This window comes from Marmota flaviventris, chromosome 13 (assembly GCF_047511675.1).
Source record: "Marmota flaviventris isolate mMarFla1 chromosome 13, mMarFla1.hap1, whole genome shotgun sequence".
In the NCBI taxonomy this organism is placed as follows: Eukaryota; Metazoa; Chordata; class Mammalia; order Rodentia; family Sciuridae; genus Marmota; species Marmota flaviventris.
This window is the reverse complement of record NC_092510.1, coordinates 35749362-35767561: the sequence shown is the minus strand read 5'-3', so window position 1 is coordinate 35767561 and position 18200 is coordinate 35749362. Positions and strand designations below refer to the sequence as shown.

The 18200-nt window shown below is 39.4% G+C and overlaps 1 protein-coding gene across 1 annotated transcript in view; it reads left to right on the top strand.

The window, feature by feature from the left end:
- The window catches only part of Pgm5 (phosphoglucomutase 5), a 168943-nt gene that overhangs the window by 83312 nt on the left and 67431 nt on the right, over nt 1-18200 (top strand). Inside the window, exon 7 of the mRNA XM_027940133.2 lies at nt 11796-11911. Coding sequence (XP_027795934.1) covers nt 11796-11911 — 116 coding nt within the window. The remainder of the gene's footprint in view (nt 1-11795; nt 11912-18200) is intronic.

Below are 18200 nucleotides of genomic sequence, written 5' to 3'. Positions count from 1 at the left end.
CTGTGTCCTTGCCTTGGTCTGCAGAGAGGAGGACAGGACAGTGGAAGAAGCTTCTCGTTTTCCTGGGGAGTGTCTGCTTCTCCGATTAGTGTGTTCTTGCCAACTTGTTCTGGTCCCTGTCCCTCAGAGACGACAAGCCCTCTGGGAGAGTATCTATCTCCGCTGTAGGCAGAACTGTCGCCCTGACTATAAACAGCTGCTCTCCCCACCTTCTTTCTCTCCCCCTACCACCTCCTGGGGTTTGCACCCCGGGGTCACTCAGACACCAAAGGGCTTTCTGTCAGCTACACCAGCAACCATGTCCCTGAATGGCTTCACTGGGCCAGGGCCAGGGTGGGCCTTTGGTCTGGGATGCCAGTCTCTGCTGAGCTCAGAGATTCTTGCAGTTCAGGATTCGGAAGGGGAGAATCTTGACTTCTTTGGAAAAGGCATCTTGCTTAAAATCCCTGATGTGAATTGAGTGCATCCGGCATATTTTCCTTCGCCCTTGCCCTTCAAATATGCTCAATGGGAGTAAATTCCTTTGAGCCACACCCCTGCCATAGTCAAATAAAGAATATATGGTATGTTCATCTTGTCCAGTTTCTTCCCAATGAGTGCTGAACACCATAGGGGCTCTCAGTAAATCTGAGAAACGTGTACTGTACCCTCCTTGTGAAGTTTTACAGCAAGATGATTTCTAGAAATTCCTCAAAGATCAAGAAGAGGTGCCTGGCGTTGTAGCACAGTGGTAGCATATGTGAGGCACTGGGTTCGAACCTCAGCACCACTTAAAAATAAATAAATAAAATAAAGTCATTGTGTCAATCTACAATTTAATAAAAGGAAAAAGGACCAAGAGAGGCCAATTTTATCACATTCTCCTACCTTTTCACACTAAATTTACAGCACCGGAGTTAGTAAATTAACAAACTGTACTCATTAGAAGTAAGGTTATAGATCTTCTCAAACTTTTATCCACTTGGAAATTCATCTACTACCACTTAATTTTATCCTAAACTTTCAATCATCCCATTCATTTGCCCTCACTGGTATCTTAAAGACCCAGTTTGGGAATCTAAGTTATATTTTGCACCCATGTAGGAAGAATATATGTTTGTTGGGCCCCGTCATGTTTGTAGGAAATGAACAAATGTCTTCAAGCACTCACTCTATGCCCAATAGATTCATAACCCTCAAGGGCCTCCCAGATTGGAGAGGGAGTCAGATGCCTGAACGCAGTACCCTTTGCTGAGTTGCTGGGGTGTCTGGGGTTGTACAAAGAAGGAAAGGAAGGACATAGCCTGAATTCAGTGGGAAAGGATGAAGATTGTACTGGTATCTTCAATTTGCTTCAAAGGTTCCCTTCCTATCCTTCTCCTAGCCCTCTGGTAGGCAGGTTGACCCCTATAAACTTTCAATAGGCTCCCCTTCCCTCCAGATTCTAATTGAATCTGGATAATTTGTAACTCTTCAAATATCCAAGGGAAGAAATTCAGTATTTATTTCTCTCCCTACAGGGTTTCATGGGCTGCCAGTGTGCCTCTGCTCTTGGCTTTTCTGGGAAGGCCTTTCACATAGTTGTTTCTGATTCCAATAACGAACATTTGGGTGGGGACTGGTAGACCCAACAGTGCTTGTCTGGGGGTATTGGACTGTCCATTGTATTTTACATCTCCACTCATATACCTATGTAAATGATTCTTGCATTAAAACTTGTTCAAATTCCTCAAATGGAGTAAGTCATCTCTTCCTGTTGGGATCCTCATTGAGATGAGAGCATCCCCACATATGTGAATGATGTGTGCAAGGATCTCAAGCTGCCTGGTGTTTGAAGGAAGATCCATCAGAAGAGGCTTTTGTGATGGCAGAGCTGGGAGTATGAGGCAGGAAGTAATAAGAGGATGGGCAATGATACTCCCAACCATCACTGATGTCCATGGAGGGCTCTGAGAGTTCAGGGGCTCCCAGTCATCATTCCACCTGGTCTTCACTGAGCAAGGGCATGCCTTGTTTCCTCATTTGGAAGATGAAAGACCTGGGTTTAATGAGTTTTAGTAACTTAACCAAGGTCACCATTAAGGAAGGGGTGGAGTTGGGAGGGACTCGGGCTCCCTCCGCTCACTCATGCCAAGGTGTTTCCTTAGGCCCTGCATGTTTGCCTGCCTTCCTGTCCACTCAGATTTACCTTTTGCTGTACAAGTCTCATTTCCACAAAAGGACATCAACTTTTTCAATATTATCTTTTTCTCATAACTGAGCCATTACACTAAAGTGTTTTTTGAAAGATAAATTCATATCAGAGCAGAGTGATATGGGATGGCTTTTCCTTATGCCTGCTGGTGAAATTAAGCTCAATCCTGAGAGGAAAAAGGAAATCCTGGGAAGGCTAAATGCAGCCTTGAACGTAGACCCTTTCAGGCAGAGTAGCTGCCTGAACGTCCCTGGTTGTACACTCAGTTTCTTAGAACACCGCCCCCGCCCCCACCCCAGAGATGGCTGCCTGGTGACTTGATCTGGCATCACGGAAGCCACAGCCTCAGTCATCCATTAGAACACAGATCAGACTTCCGTGATGAAATGAAAGGTCAGGTGGAATGTGTTGTCCAGGCCACAACATTCCAGAACCAGCGTGGACAGGTGCCACTCGCATTCCTCTCCAGGGAATCTGAAGGTTTGCATGTGGCCCTGCTCTGGGCATCTCCTCCTGGAATGGAGAGGATTTGGCCCTCAGAGATTTTCCATCTTATTCTTGTCGAAGAAACAGGAACTCCCTAAAGGAGCTAAAGATGAGTCTTAGAAACCATATGCAGGGCTGGTGACTTCTTCTGTGTGATGTTGGTAGACTGTTAGGAGAAAGGAGGGGGGAAATATTCGCTGTTCACAGAAAACAACCACCATCTTGGCTTTAAAAAAGAAAGAGAAAGCTTTAGAGTTCTAGCCATGCAAGTGGAAGGCACTGGCTGAGGACCCTGGGAAGTGCTCAGGCTGATTAATTACAGCTGGCCCCATCCACCATGCACAGACGGACGTGCCTTCCACTTTGAAAAGCGTAGCTATGGGACAGGGTAGGTCTTCCAAGTTTCTCTGTGGCTCTGGTGACATCGGTGGGTCCTGGCTGCTTCTCTGAGCCAGATGAGGTTGAGGCAAATGGTGTTCTATCATTTTTTTTTAGGCCCGTTAATTCTTTAGATTTACAAATATCTGAAATTTGTTATTAGTAGGAGTGAAATACCACTATGTTTTCCGTTTGGACTACTGAGGAAGAAAAAATCATCAGAATAACAAAAAACTAAATATTATTGCAAGAGAAAGTACATAATTTCTTCTTTGTAGTTTTTTTGGCATTTTATACTTTGGTACTCTTGAACCATGGCTGTTTATTTCCCACTGTACTTTATGAGTAAAGTACAGTTTGTCTATTCCCCCTCTGGTGAATAATAAGTTAACTTTCTGTCACAGACTGTGCTGTAATAAACATCTTTGGACTACGTTTGATTGTGCACATGCATTCAAGTTTCTCTAGGACAGATACCTAGAGGTGGGCTTGCTGGGTCATAGGGCATGATCAATTCTATTGAAAATTCTCAAATAACTCTGTAAAGTAAATGTCTCAAATTATGATTGTATAGCTAATGTTTGATTTTCTCTTTTCTCATGACATTCCACCAGCACTTTTTGATTCACTTATTCTCTCTCATTTTCTTTATTCTAAGCATTTTGGGCATGGCATCACATCTAGCTGTTGTTTGTATTTTCATTTCTTTATTTACTGTTTCCAGATTGACCAATCAGTTTTCCTCCTCTGTAAAACACTAAGGTCACTTGAGTTTTTCTTATTGATTTACAGGGCTTCATTTAGGTTCACTATGCATCCTTCAATTTTATGCATTGCAAGTATCTTCTCTCAATCTATAGCTTACTTCCTTTTTAAGTGTCTGACAAATGGAGATTTTTATAATTTTTAATACTATGCTATTTATCAAATTTCCCTTATATTTAGACTGAGCTCATGGAATAGTCTACTTATCCTTCTTTTTTTCCCCTCAAAGTCTTAATTATAATTTGCCCATGGGAGTAGGTTGCTAATGTTCTTCTGTCAAATTTTAGACTAAAAAAGGGATTTAAATTAACAATTTTAAGCCAGAAGTGGGATCATCGAGCACTGTGGACAGACACTGAGGTCCCTATTGACCTGCTGAAACTTAATCCAATATGAAATAGCAGAGCCAGGACCAGATGTTTGCTTTGAGGAAATGGATCATGCCACAACATTTCAGGGCAAACTTCTGCCTCACAGAATTATTGTGTTATTCCTAGAATGGTGACACAGCATTATATGAACACTAGTTTTCTCTTGTCTTTGTTCTTCCTTTTAGTGAGTGTCTATTTACAGTTGCTGTATATTCACTTACTATCCAAAGCCTGGGCATCCCTTCCCTCTGATCTTATAAGATGCCGACTCCATAAGTTTCCTAGGATACTATCCAGGACAAAATGCTGATTGAATCAAGGACAGAAGACAAACAAAGATGTTTCTAAAAAACATAAAAAGCTTCGTAGTACTGAAATGTTTTACCTCCTGGGTCAAAGCTGTCATTTCTGATCACTTTTAGTCTATAGAGGTGGATGAGCTGATTTTGAATCTTTGAAAGGTATTATACAGGCTTTGTAAAGCTTCACTAAGAGTTCTGCATAAGCTATAAAATACAAAGCAAAACAAAACAAAATGATAAGAGGATGACTCATGTTTCTCCATTCTGAGCACAGTCTCATGGGAATCTAATTGTCTCCTAAATCTCTCTTAATTTAGCTGGAGGACTTGGGACTTAAAGTTCCCCACTCCTAACCCCTCAACAACTTAAAAAAAATAATCAGAACCAGGAATAGTTTACATCAAAGTGCTCAAGCATCAAGATTATGAACACAGACACTTAATTTCCCATGAATAGGGTTCCAGATAATTTACTAGTTTAAGAGAGTGAACCTGTGATAGTTTCAAGTATATATATATTTTTTCTCTTAGATCTTTGCTCAATTTTCTAAAGCCAAGTTTTTTCCTTTCAAGTAAAGTCAGCATCTTCAAAAATCTGTCTGCCTTATATTGCCTGACAAAATTTAAAATCTCACTTGGAAAGAGGGACTTCCCCCCCAGGATACTTACCTAATGAAAGCACAGATTCATCCAGATAAAGCAACAAAGGCCCCTAGGCTTGGGATCCATCTTTGTGTGTTTTACAATTGGTCACTATCTCAAGGTCTAGAGGGAGCTAGACCTTATCTTTTGCACTTATCATGCACTTATCTTTTGCTTTTCCTTTTGAATATTCGGTGGATGATATATCCGGTTCCCCTGAGGTCAAGTGAAAGATCCAATACCGAGAACAGTGATAATGTTGTAACTCGGCAGACTTTCTGCTGTTGTTAGAGTATGGTCTTTTCATTGTGTCTGATCCCATTTGATCCAGTTAAGGACGGCATTATTTAAAGTGTGAGTTTTGAAGTTTAGACCAAACTGAGATCATACAGGCCCCAGATAATACAAGTTTACATGTGGTTTAGAAACTTTTGTAGTCATCTTATTATGATAACCTTATGTTTTTTTGTTTATTTTAGATGAAAGTATGAATTGTTCCATCCAAAAAAAATTGATTTAAGATTAAACTTTAAGATCGCTTTTAGAGGGCTGTGGGTATAGCTCAGTGATAGAGAGTGCTTGCCTGGCATGTGTGAGGCCTTGGGCTCCATCCCCAGCACTGAAAAAAAAAAAAAGATTGCTATTAGAAAATCAGGTTTAGCTGAACTCTGCTTCATTCATATTTATGAGCCAGGCAGGCGTCCTTAAAAAGGCTTTCAAAGTGCAAGTTCACATAAGCCTTTTGCGAAAGGCAGCCTCTGCCAGCAGTGCCAGACATCAAAGAAGAAATCTGGGAGTGAACTCATCAATGTGAAAATATTGAAGAACTAATTTGAGGGCTGTTTTGTTAAATGTCTGCTAGACATTCACCAGCATATCAGGATGCTATTAAACTCCATCTTCAGTAGTTGTTTCCTGGGATTATGTAAACGTGACTAATTCAAACATGCATTTAGTCATAAATACTTGAAAAGGGCTTTTTCTTTTAAATAAACTTTTAATTAAAGTATAATGGACTTACAAAAAGGCTTAACTCATAAGTATATGTCTTAAGGAATTTTCACAAAATGAACACACTCGTGTAACTACTATTATGATTAAGAAAGAAACAGAGCAGCACCCCTGGAACTTCCTTGTTCCCTTTCTGAACAAGAGATAACTTCTGTCACCAATGATTAGTTTTTGTCTATTTTGAACAATATTTTCATGGAATCAGATAGTATTTATTCCTCTGTGTATTTGTGACATTCATTCACATAGTGGAAGTTTTGTTCCTTTTTGTTCTGTGATAAGTGGATGTGGAAATAAACCACATTGAATAAATTGACTGCAATAGGTACTAATGCATTCCTTCAGCTGTACAGGAGAATTCCATATCTTCACCAGCACTTGGCAATACCACTCTTTCCCTCTAGGATTGAGGTTATATGGTGATCTCTCACTGTGGTCTCTTTTTGGTACCAGGAACTGAACTCAGGGGCACTCCACCACTGAGCCACATCCCCAGCCCTATTTTGTACTGAGTTGCTTGGCACCTCGCTGTTGCTGAGGCTGGCTCTGAACTCGGGATTCTCCTGTCTCAGCCTCCCGAGCCACTGGGATTATAGGTGTGCACCACTGTACCCGGCTCTCACTGTGGTTTTAATGTGCAATTTCCAGACCTTTAATGATGTTGAGCATTTCTATTCATTCACTAATTGTATAAAGTGCTTTTCAAAAGTTTGTATTTTAAAATGATTTGTAGAAATTTAAAAAATGTAAAGGCCATACAAAATTGGCAAATATCTTCTCCTAGACTTATGTAGATGAGGGCTTTAAAAGGGGACTGAAAATTCTCTGCGTAGAAAATAGTATCATGGCCCCATCTTGATTCTTAAGAAAGGGACATTTTAAAATAGAACAAAGGGAGGGGGACTTGGGTCTTGTCCTCTTTAAATCACAGCTTTCTTAAGTGGAATTCCAAGAGTAGCAGGATATGCATCTCATGCACTTGTTGTGAACAGTCAGTGTTCATTTGATTATTCTTGCAAATTCAGTCATTAATATGTATTAGTATGAAATGCTATCATCACACATAATGAGATTGTGCTTTGGGGCTGAGGATATAGCTCAGTTGGTAAGAGTATTTGTCTTGCTTGCACAAGGCCCTGGGTTCAATTCCTAGCACCACAAAAACAAACAAACAAAAATAATATTGTGCTTTGGGTAAATAAATATTTGAATTCCTACCATGGGCTTGCATTGTGCAGGTCACTGGAGGCACAAAGATGGAGATGTCAGCATCCCCACACTCAGTGAATTTTCAGGGTACTCTTAGGCTATTTTTGTGTCTATCATCCTGTTTGTGCACACAAGAATAGGGTGATCTTCAGCTGGTAAAATAAAAATAAAGTGTCCTGCTTCTCAAATATTTGATTCTCATTTTGGCACTGCCCTAGTTCTCTAAGTTCTTCATTTCTGAAATAAATCTTTGTCTCAACCTAATAGCCTCATGAATTAATAATACCTGGAGAAATTCTCCTTTCTCAAAATGCACAATTTAAATGAGACATACAGGAACAAATTATATTTTTAAGGAAACTACAAATCATAAAATAGGAACACTTAGCCCCCTACTTTCTGTCTCAAATGGTGCTTCAGAAGATATCCAGATCTTTTCATCTGTGGGCCAGCCACCTTCAACACCAGTCTTCTAAGACTGACGGATTTGTCCACATTGAGCTAGCAGAAGGAGAACGTGGAGGCTGGGAAGTTTGGCTTTTTAAAAAAAAGTTTAAATTTGTTCTTTTTAGTTACACATGACAGCAGAATGAATCTTGACATACCATATATACATGGAGTATAACTTCCCATTCTTGTGGTTGTACGTGATGCAGAGTTACACTGGTTCTGTATTCATAGATGAACATAGGAAAGTTGTGTCCAATTCATTCTACTGTTTTTCCCATTCTTATCCCATTTCCTTCCTTTCATTCCCTTTGTCTAATTCAATAAACTTCTATTCTTCCCTCCCCCTGGAAGATGGGAAATTTTTATAGCCAGATCTGAAAGGGAAGTTCTATTGGCTAGAACTCAGTCACATGACCACAGCTCTTTGCAAGGGAGGGTGGGAAGCAGTTGGGCTGTGTGAGGACATGAGAGGGGGTGAGATGTTGACCACCTGGAAGGCTTTGCCCCAGGCTCTGTGATGGTTTGAATGTTTTTGTCTCTTTCAAAATTATGTTGAGAGTTAATGCCCTCCGAAACTCAAGTGTTGCCAATGTGATAGGATGAAGTGGTGGGTCTTTAAAAGGTGATCAGACCAGGAAGTCTCCTTCCTCATTACTGGAATTAAGGCTTCATGCTGTGTTTGGCTAGCTTGTCTCCCCATCTTCTGTCCTGTGAGGACACACAAGAAGACTCTCACAAACCAAATATGGGTGCTACCTTGATCTTTGACTTCTCAGCTTCCAGAAGAATAAGAGTAAATTTCTGTTCTTCATAAATTACCCGGTCTCAGGTATTATATTATAGCACCACAAAGTGGACCAAGACAAGCTTTATGATGACAGGGCATTTAAGATAGATTTTGACAGAGATTGGGAGAGGAGGGTTAACTTGGGTGAAATGAATGACATAAAGAAGGACTAAGCAGTATATAACAACAATAAAATGCGAAATTCAGTTTGTTAGGAGCATTGAACACAGCAGGTAGTGTGGGAGAAAGTGAGGTTGAGACTGGGTCCATCCTAAAATCACATTTTTGGAGGTTTTGAAAGCCAGACTGAGGAGCTCACTTCCAGCATGTTCTTTTGGTTATCAGGGCTCATTTTCCCTTGTAGGAAAATTGTGGACCAGATTATTTTTCTTTTTTCTTCATCCTCTGACTTTTCCTGGGAAACGAGTCCCCATGTTGACTCTAGCACACACAGAGAAGGGTTCAGACCCTCAGCAGGAGCAGCTTCATTTTGAGCTTTTCTATTGGAGGATTTTAGAGGCTCCAGGGACTTCCTGCTAGAAACCAGTCTATGCATGGTATCTGCCGAACGCTGTGTTTGGGATGAATCCCAAATTCTGGAGGAGGAGGAGGGAGGGAGAGGAATTCCTTTCAGACCCTAGGACACAAATGAACACATATCCAGGATCCTGGAATTTCATTACCCATGTTATCTTAGACTGCAACTGAGGTTCAGAGTTATAAAAGTATGCCCTTAAAACTCCAGTCACAGCCTGCGCCTAATGACCACCCAACAGTGATTAATTAGGAAGGGTGGGAACTGGGGAAATCCTTTCCCCTCCCTTCAGTCTTGCCAACTTGGCTCTGAACCTACAAGAATATTTTGGTCAGAAAATATATGTCCCCACACCCTCTACCCTCTCTTTCACCCTCACCTCTGCCCCCACATTGGACATTCTTTTTGGTAATCATGTGTATCCACATTTGCTGAATTAATTTGGACCCAGGTTTTTCTATGCACTGTCCCTAGAAGGATTCTGTGAGATTTATTCCTCCTTCCTTGAGCTTCTGATTGTAAAATTAAGGACTCTGAAAATTAACCTTTGCTCTACAGTCTGGGGATGGTTTCTTTCATTGGTCCCACCAGGATGTAAGCATGATTCTGTGTTTTTCTTAAACCATTGAAAAAGAGAGAAGATGGAATCTTTGAAGTAACACCTAACCTACTAAAAGGTTCTTCTTTTCAAAACAAACTTGCAAGAGGTTTAGCACACAATTTTTAAATCTTGAACACTTTCCTTGTATTTGGGGTTTGTGGAAGGGAGGTATTCAGTTTCCTGGAGCAAAGGTTTCTAGGTACTTTTTTCCCTCTGTCTGGCCACAAACTAAAAGGAATTGTTCTTAGGTTGTGCCCTTTATCCTAGGTGCCACTTTTCTCCTCTTCTGCACCAAGACTCTCACTGATTCCTTCCCTGACGCATTCTGCCCTCATAGCCGTCCAAGAATGAAGCCTTGCAGCTGGTGGGCATTTGGTGTTTTTTCTCTTTAAGTTGCTCACACACTGGGAAGATAAAACTCTTCAGACCAATGCCTGGGATATACCAGCTCATTCCCTAGCATGCTTTGAGATTCATCTCCCTCCTGAAACACTAAGACATTTGGAGAGAGAACACGGTTGATGTAACCTGAGCAGAAATTAAATAGGCTTTGGTCCAAGTTCTAGCATAGCCTCTTACCTCTGTGGGACCTTCAGCAAAATACTTGACTGCTCAGAGTCTCTGAGCCTGAATTTTGACAGCATAGATTGGTTTTGGCTGTTTATGAATTTTACCACGATGTTATTGACTTTTTTTATTCCATGTTTGTGAGAATCAAGTTGTTCCATGAAGCAAAGTTTTTTCCCAATGAAATTTAGATGATTACATTATATATTACAAATTATTTGTCCTTTATTTGGTCTGTTTCAGTTATCATAAATCACTTTTGATGATGATTCTTATAAAATATCAAGTAACATGACATACTGGGTTCCCTAGGAAACAGCTCTGAGAGAAATTTGCTTGCATGAAATTTATGCCTTTCTACCTTCGAGATTAAAGTTGCCTTCAACATCAACATGGTTCATCAGCTATTACTGTAACAGAATATCTAGATAATCAACTTAAAAAAGGAAAGGTTTATTTTGGCTTTATAGTTTTCAGTTTATGGTTGGTTAGTCCCTGTTGCCTTTTGGGCTTGTGGAGAGTCAGTATATCATGATGGGAATGCATGGTGGAGGAAGCTGCCTACCTCATGGTGGCCAGGAATTGAAAAAGAAAGAGACCAGCATCTCACAACCCTTTTGCAGGACGTGCCCCCACCTCTTTAAGGTATCAACACCTACAGTAGCACCACACCAAGGACCAATCTTTACCACATGGACCTCTTGGAACATTTCAGATCCAAACTATAGCAAATACCTATAGGACAATGAGAAAGTCACAACTAAGTGTTCAGCGGATTTCTGGGGAGCTCTGGAGCCAAAATGGCCCTACAGAGTTGTATCAAGTTGGGCAAGGAGGCAAGGCCTTTGAACATTCCTCATTGACATAGGGATGGGAAAATGACCTTGGAAGAGACATTCTCTCTTTGGCAGAGATTGGGGGCCACATCTGTGAGCTGTCAGCTATCAACATTCCTAGGTGCTGGTGTAATGAGTAGTTCAGCACTAAAATGTGGAGAGAGCTGAAAGAGAGAGATTGTGTGTGTGTGTGTGTGTGTGTGCGCGCGCGCGCGCGTGCACGTGTGTTGGCAGAGAGTCTATGAGTACTCCACCACAGCATCCACTACATACCATTGGTAATTGCTACTTATAGGACATGGGTACATTTATCTTTAGTAGATAGTGTCATATAATATTCCAATATGTTTATATCCAAATATCATCTTAATTAACTTAATTTAGATTCTGATATCCCTAAGGAGACTCTTACCAAAAAGAAAGATTTAAAAAAGGAAATCAAATGTGAGAATATTTTATATCTTAACCTATTTTGTATTGTGGAGAAAAGAACATTGAGAATGATTGGAATAAGCTAGTTATCATTTTCTAAATTACAGCTTGACATCCTGAAAAACTGTCAACGCTGACCAAGCTGTTCTGAAATCTAGTTATGGAATCAGTAGATCTTAAAGCCTACCTACCGTGCTGAGAAAAGAAAGAAAATGAGGTGTGTGAATTGAATTTCAAATTTCATTTTTCAGAGTGGCCAAATCAATGAAGATCCCTGTATATGAGACCCCAGCTGGATGGAGATTCTTCTCAAATCTGATGGACTCGGGACGGTGCTCTCTGTGTGGAGAGGAGAGCTTTGGCACTGGTAGGTTTGGTTGGGTTGAAGTAACTGGGGCCTGCAGCTCTGTGAGCCCTGTTTGGAGACCTGTGACCCTTCTGTGAATCAAAGTCTGGAGGAAGAATTAATTAGAGGGAAAAAAATCAGACAGTACGATGTATGCTATGATACCCACTATGTTCTTTTTAAACATTTCTCTTTAAATTTTTTTCTATTATGGAATTAAAAAAATGAATTCCTATGTGCCTATTACCCAGTTTCAACTATCATCAACTCATGGTCAGTCTTGCTTTATCTCTGTCCTCATCCACAAAGGGAGCCCACCTCCCTGATTATTGCAAAGCAATCCCCATACCTTATTATGCTGTCCATGAATATATTAATGTGGATCTTTAAATATAAGGGCTCTTCAGAAAAAACACATAACGTCAGTATCATTATCACACTTAAATTTGTGTAAGAAATTTTTCTCTTTTTAGTACTTTAAAGATGTCATTACATTGTCTTCTGGCTTGCATATTTTCCCGTAAGTATGATATAAACCTTATCTTTATTCTGTATAAAGTACTGCTCTAGCTTCCCTTCTATGTCTGTTTTTATTTTTTATTTTCAACATGTAATTAAAAATTTTAATTGGTTATACATGACAGCAGATTGCATTTATGCACTTGGATATATCATACATCATGTGATATATTTATAATTTCTCATTTTTTCTGAGTGTACATGTTGTAGAATCACATTGGTCGTGCAGTCATATACATACATAAAGCAATAATGTAGGTTTCGGTCTACTATCCTTCCTATCCTCACCATCCTTCCCCTCTCCTCCCTCACTTCCCTCCACCTAATCTAAGGTAACTCTATTCTTCTCTAGTGCCCCCCGCACCGTGTGTGTGCGCGCGTGCGTGCTTCACCCTGCTTGATGCTCTCCTGAATTCTTGAGTTGTCATTTATAAATTTTAGAAAATGTTCAGCCATTGTACTTTCAAATATTCCACATTATTCTTTCTCTCTTTTCCTTCTCAGACTCCTGTTACACAATATGTCATATAATTTGTGACCACAGAAATTATATTGGAACTCTTGTGTGCATTGACCTGATTTTTTTTTGGGGGGGGGATTTCATTTTTGGTAATCTCCACTGGTATATTTTTAAATTCACTGATTCTTATTGTATTCAATGTGTTGATGGGTCTATTGAAGGAACTCTTCATCTGTGATATTGTTTTATTTCTAGAATTTCTCTTTAATTTTTTCAAATAGTTTTAATCTCTCTACTGAAAATAGAGCCATATATTTGTATATGTTGTTTGTCTTTTCCATTGTTTTATTTAACATATTAAACATGATTATTATACACACTCTCTCTGATAGTTCCAGTATATATTTCATCTCTGACTCACTCTGGTTCTGTTTATTGCTTTATCTCTTGATAATCATTTCTTTTTTCTTGCTTTTTATGCTTCTCATAATTTTTTATTAAATGCTGGATAGTTTGTGGATAAGAACAGTAGATACATATGCAGGTAAAGAGTACTTATGCCTAGACATGGGCGTACCTTTTCTTTTGGGGTATTAGGGTGGAAGGTTAAGTTAATCTAGTCAGGAGCTGAGCTGGGTTTGGGTTTTACTGTTTCTGTTATAAACATTATCGAACTATAGGCTTAAAATTCCTCTAGAAGTGGGATATTTTACTGGATAATAAAACTGGGGACCACGTGCTGCAGAGATTTTTTAGACATTCCAATTTCATCCTCAAATTACGGCAGTGACTGCATCACTATAACACAAAATAGTGCTCTGTCACCAGCTTCTTGAGCCTTCTGCACTGGCAGCAACTTCTGCTTAGTATTGCTGTAGGATTCTGAGCCCAAGAAGTTTTCCTAGCCTTCCCTCTAGGGACAGATAGTTTTTTCTGCCCTTGATCCAGCAGCCTGGACTCTTGGGATGAGAGGTTTTCAGCCAGGGACTTGAAGCTTTTGTTTCACATGAGAAAAGGGTTGGGGAAGTAGTCAGGCTTGATGTTTGTCTTCCAGCACCAGCTGGTCATCTCCTACTGTCTAATGCTTGCACCAACAAGTCTCCCTTCCTGTTCCTGATCTTTATTGAGAACACTCAGTGGAGGTCGGTGGGAATGAACTTGAAAGTGTTTCCCTCATTTCTGGGACTTCAAGTGATTTAAGCTAGTGTAATTGGCTACACTTGACCTTTACACATTCTTACTCGATTTCTTATTGTCTTCTTGTTATGGTGGCCTCCTTGTTCTCCTGCGCTCTGCCAAAGGTGAGATGGTTTTTGTGGAATGGCTTGTCACTTTTTAGAATTTGCTTTTAGAATTTATTGCCTTGTGATGTTAGATCTCTGATGAGTTTCTGTAGATTTCCTGGCCTTCTCTTGTTGCTAGGATTGCAAAACTATCTCTTGCAAATTTCTGTATTCAAAACAGAGTACAGAAATGGAACTGCAAACATAATTTCTTATTTTTTCCATTTTCTTTCTCCTCTAACCTCCAACAGTTTGTTCCTATTAGGAACCAAAAGATCTTACTGTGTAAGTGGTTAATATGTCTGTTTAAGTCTCTCAATTTGCATTTCTCCACTATACGTTTTCTCCTTCTAAATTATTCACTGAAGAAACTGGGTTACGTGTCCTAAAGAGCTTTTCAATAACTTTGATTTTTGATGTTTCTATCTTCATTTTCCTTTCCAATTCGTTTAGTGCTTATATAAAGAGAAAATATTAATGAACTACTAATATGCTTTTTTCCCCAGTTAGTACATTGTTATTATAGTAGTTTATTTCCCAAAAATTCCACTTTATCTTGGATGTTTTGTTTAAGGTATACAGCCATATAATCTATTACCAATTTTTTTTTGTATTTTTAAATTTTTATATCTTTTATTTTATATTCTTGTTACATAGCTATCACCTTGAAAATAATATTAAATAGTAACTGTGATAGTTCATAATTTAAATGAAAATGGATTTTGTATTTTGCCATCTATTTTAATCATTGATTTCAAATTGGAACAATAATAGATTCATGCAGATTAGCTTTTCTATCCCCCCCTCTTTTTTTTTTTTTTTTTAGAATTGAAGAATTTTTTACTAGTGTTGGAAAATGTCCCCAAGCTTTCAAACATTGTCATGTATAATTAGTAAAATCTAAAAGTAATTAAGAACATAGCTTGCCAAGTAGTGACAGGACATTAGATTAAAATTCTTTTTTTAAATTTAATTTTTTTATTGTTCAAAACATTACAAGCTCTTGACATATCATATTTCATATATTTGATTCAAGTGGGTTATGAACTCCTATTTTTACCCTGTGTACAGATTGCAGAATCACATTGGTTGGTTATATATCCACGTTTTTACATATTGCCATACTAGTGTCTGTTGTATTCTGCTGCCTTTCCTATCCTCTACTATAATCCCTCCCCTCCCATCTTCTCTCTCTACCCCATCTACTGTAATTCATTTCTCTCTCTTGTTTTTTTCCCTTTCCCCTCATCTCCTCTTATATGTAATTTTGTATAACAATGAGGGTCTCCTTCCATTTCCATGGAATTCCCCTTCTCTCTCCCTTTCCCTCCCACCTCTCATCCCTGTTTAATGTTAATCTTCTTCTCATGCTCTTCCTCCCTGCTCTGTTTTGAGTTGCCCTCCTTATATCAAAGAAGACATGTGGCATTTGCTTTTAAGGGATTGGCTAGCTTCACTTAGCATAATCTTCTCTAGTGCCATCCATTTCCCTGCAATGCCATGATTTTGTTATTTTTTAGTGCTGAGTAATATTCCATTGTGTATAAATGCCACATTTTTTTTATCCATTCATCTATTGAAGGGCATCTAGGTTGGTTCCAGAGTCTAGCTATTGTGAGTTGTGCTGCTATGAACATTAATGTAGCTGTATCCCTATAGTATGCTCTTTTAAGGTCTTTGGGGAATAGTCCAAGAAGGGGAATAGCTGGGTCAAATGGTGGCTCCATTCCCAGCTCTCCAAGGAATCTCTATACTGCTTTCCAAATTGACCGCACCAATTTGCAGTCCCACCAGCAATGTACAAGTGTACCCTTTTCCCCACATCCTCGCCAGCACTTGTTGTTGTTTGACTTCCTAATGGCTGCCAATCTTACTGGAGTGAGATGGTATCTTAGGGTGGTTTTGATTTGCATTTCTCTGACTGCTGGAGATGGTGAGCATTTTTTCGAGTATTTGTTGATTAATTGTATATCCTCATCTGAGAAGTGTCTGTTCAGGTCCTTGGCCCATTTGTTGATTGGGTTATTTGTTTTCTTATTGTTTAATTTTTTGAGTTCTTTGTATACTCTGGATATTAGGGCTCTATCTGAAGTGTGAGGAGTAAACATTTGTTCCCAGGATGTAGGCTCCCTATTTACCTCTCTTATTGTTTCTCTTGCTGAGAATAAACTTTTTAGTTTGAGTAAGTCCCATTTGTTGATTCTTGTTTTTAACTCTTGTGCTATGGGTGTCCTATTAAGGAATTTGGAGCCCGACCCCACGAGATGTAGATTAGAGCCAACTTTTTCTTCTATCAGACGCAGAGTCTCTGGTTTGATATCAAGCTCCTTGATCCATTTTGAGTTAACTTTAGTGCATGGCGAGAGAAAGGGATTCAGTTTCATTTTGTTGCATATGTATTTCCAGTTTTCCCAGCACCATTTGTTAAAGATGCTATCCTTTCTCCATTGCATGCTTTTAGCACCTTTGTCAAATATAAGGTAGTTATAATTTTGAGGACTGGTCTCTGTGTCCTCTATTCTGTACCATTAGTCCACCCGCCTACTGAGAACCTTATTAGAAATAGCTGTTAGTTTATCATGTGCCTTGTTTGATTTAGTGACATATTAATACATTTTTTCCTTTGATTATGTGAATGTAATGAAATAAGATCAGTTTTCTGTTATCAAACCATACTTGAATTCCTGAGAATAAATCCTCTTGGGTTGTGCTAAAACAAAGAGAGGTTTTCAGCCAGGGACTTGAAGCTTTTGTTTCACATGAGGGAAGGGTTGGGGAAGTAGTCAGCTTAAAACCACTTTAAGCAGTCAGAATGATAGTGTTTCCAGCCATATTGGACTTCATGAAGGAACTCATGGGACATTTTCTACTCTAACCAAAATCAATTAGACCTTAGCAGCATTACCATTAACAGTCCAGGAGAGACTGCATGCCTCCTTGTTTCCTTGGACAAAAAGAGACTACATAAAGCTCTCCAAGTACACTGTCTGAGCTCAGAATGTGCAGATGGCAGCTCTGCTTCAGACAGCTGAAGTTGCTAAGACCTTTTTTTGATAAGGCCTAAGAAATAGAACAAGTTCCTTCCTTCGGTGTACTGAGTGCTTATACCAGAAACCATAACTCAAAAACTCAAAAATTATAAATTGTATACAATAGTTCTGATCACTTATTGGTACAATAGCACAAACCTAGCAACTGGGGTGATAACCAGGTTATCCTTTCCTCTCTGTCTTTTATAAGCCTTTACTGAGTGCTTAAAAAATATCATGTACTTTATAATCTCTTAAGTTAAGGGGGTAAAATATTACATGTGCAAACTATGTTATACCCTTAGTAGGAAATATTTGCTTACTTCAATAGTAATAAATAGACATTTATTCAGTGTTTCCAGCATATGAGGTACTGTATTGGATAGTGTGGAGAATACAAAGGGAAGATCACACCCTTAAGAATAATAAGAAAGATGCACAGATGACTGATCTATAAAGCAGAAAGTTTAAAGTGCCACAATAGAAAAGTAGAAAATAGGCTATGGGAGATAAGAAAAGGAGAAAGTCCTTTCAGACTAGGGGTTTAAAGATGATTTCATGAAACAAATGGAAGTTAAGTGAATGCCTAAGGAACGGAGAGCATTCATACACAAACAAGGCCCTACCCAATAGAGTGATGTCAAGAAAGGAGGTGGGTTGCTGGGTGCAGGTGTGGGAGGCTGAGGCGGGAGGATCATGAGTTCAAAGCCAGCCTCAACAACTTATAGAGGCCCTAAGTATCTCAGCAAGATCCTGTCTCTAAATAAAATATAAAAAAGGGCTGGGGATGTGACTTAGTGGTTAAGCACCCCAGGGTTCAATAGCTGAACCAAAAAAAGAAAAAGAAAAAGAAAGAAGGTGGGATGGGCATGGTGGTGCATGCCTGTAATCCCAGCAACTCAGGAGGCTGAGGCAGGAAGATCACAAGTTCAAAGCCAGCCCCAGTACCACGTGCCCCCCCCCCCCAAAAAAAAGAGGTGGGAGAATAGGACATGTGTTGTAAACAGCCAGTTGCTTGA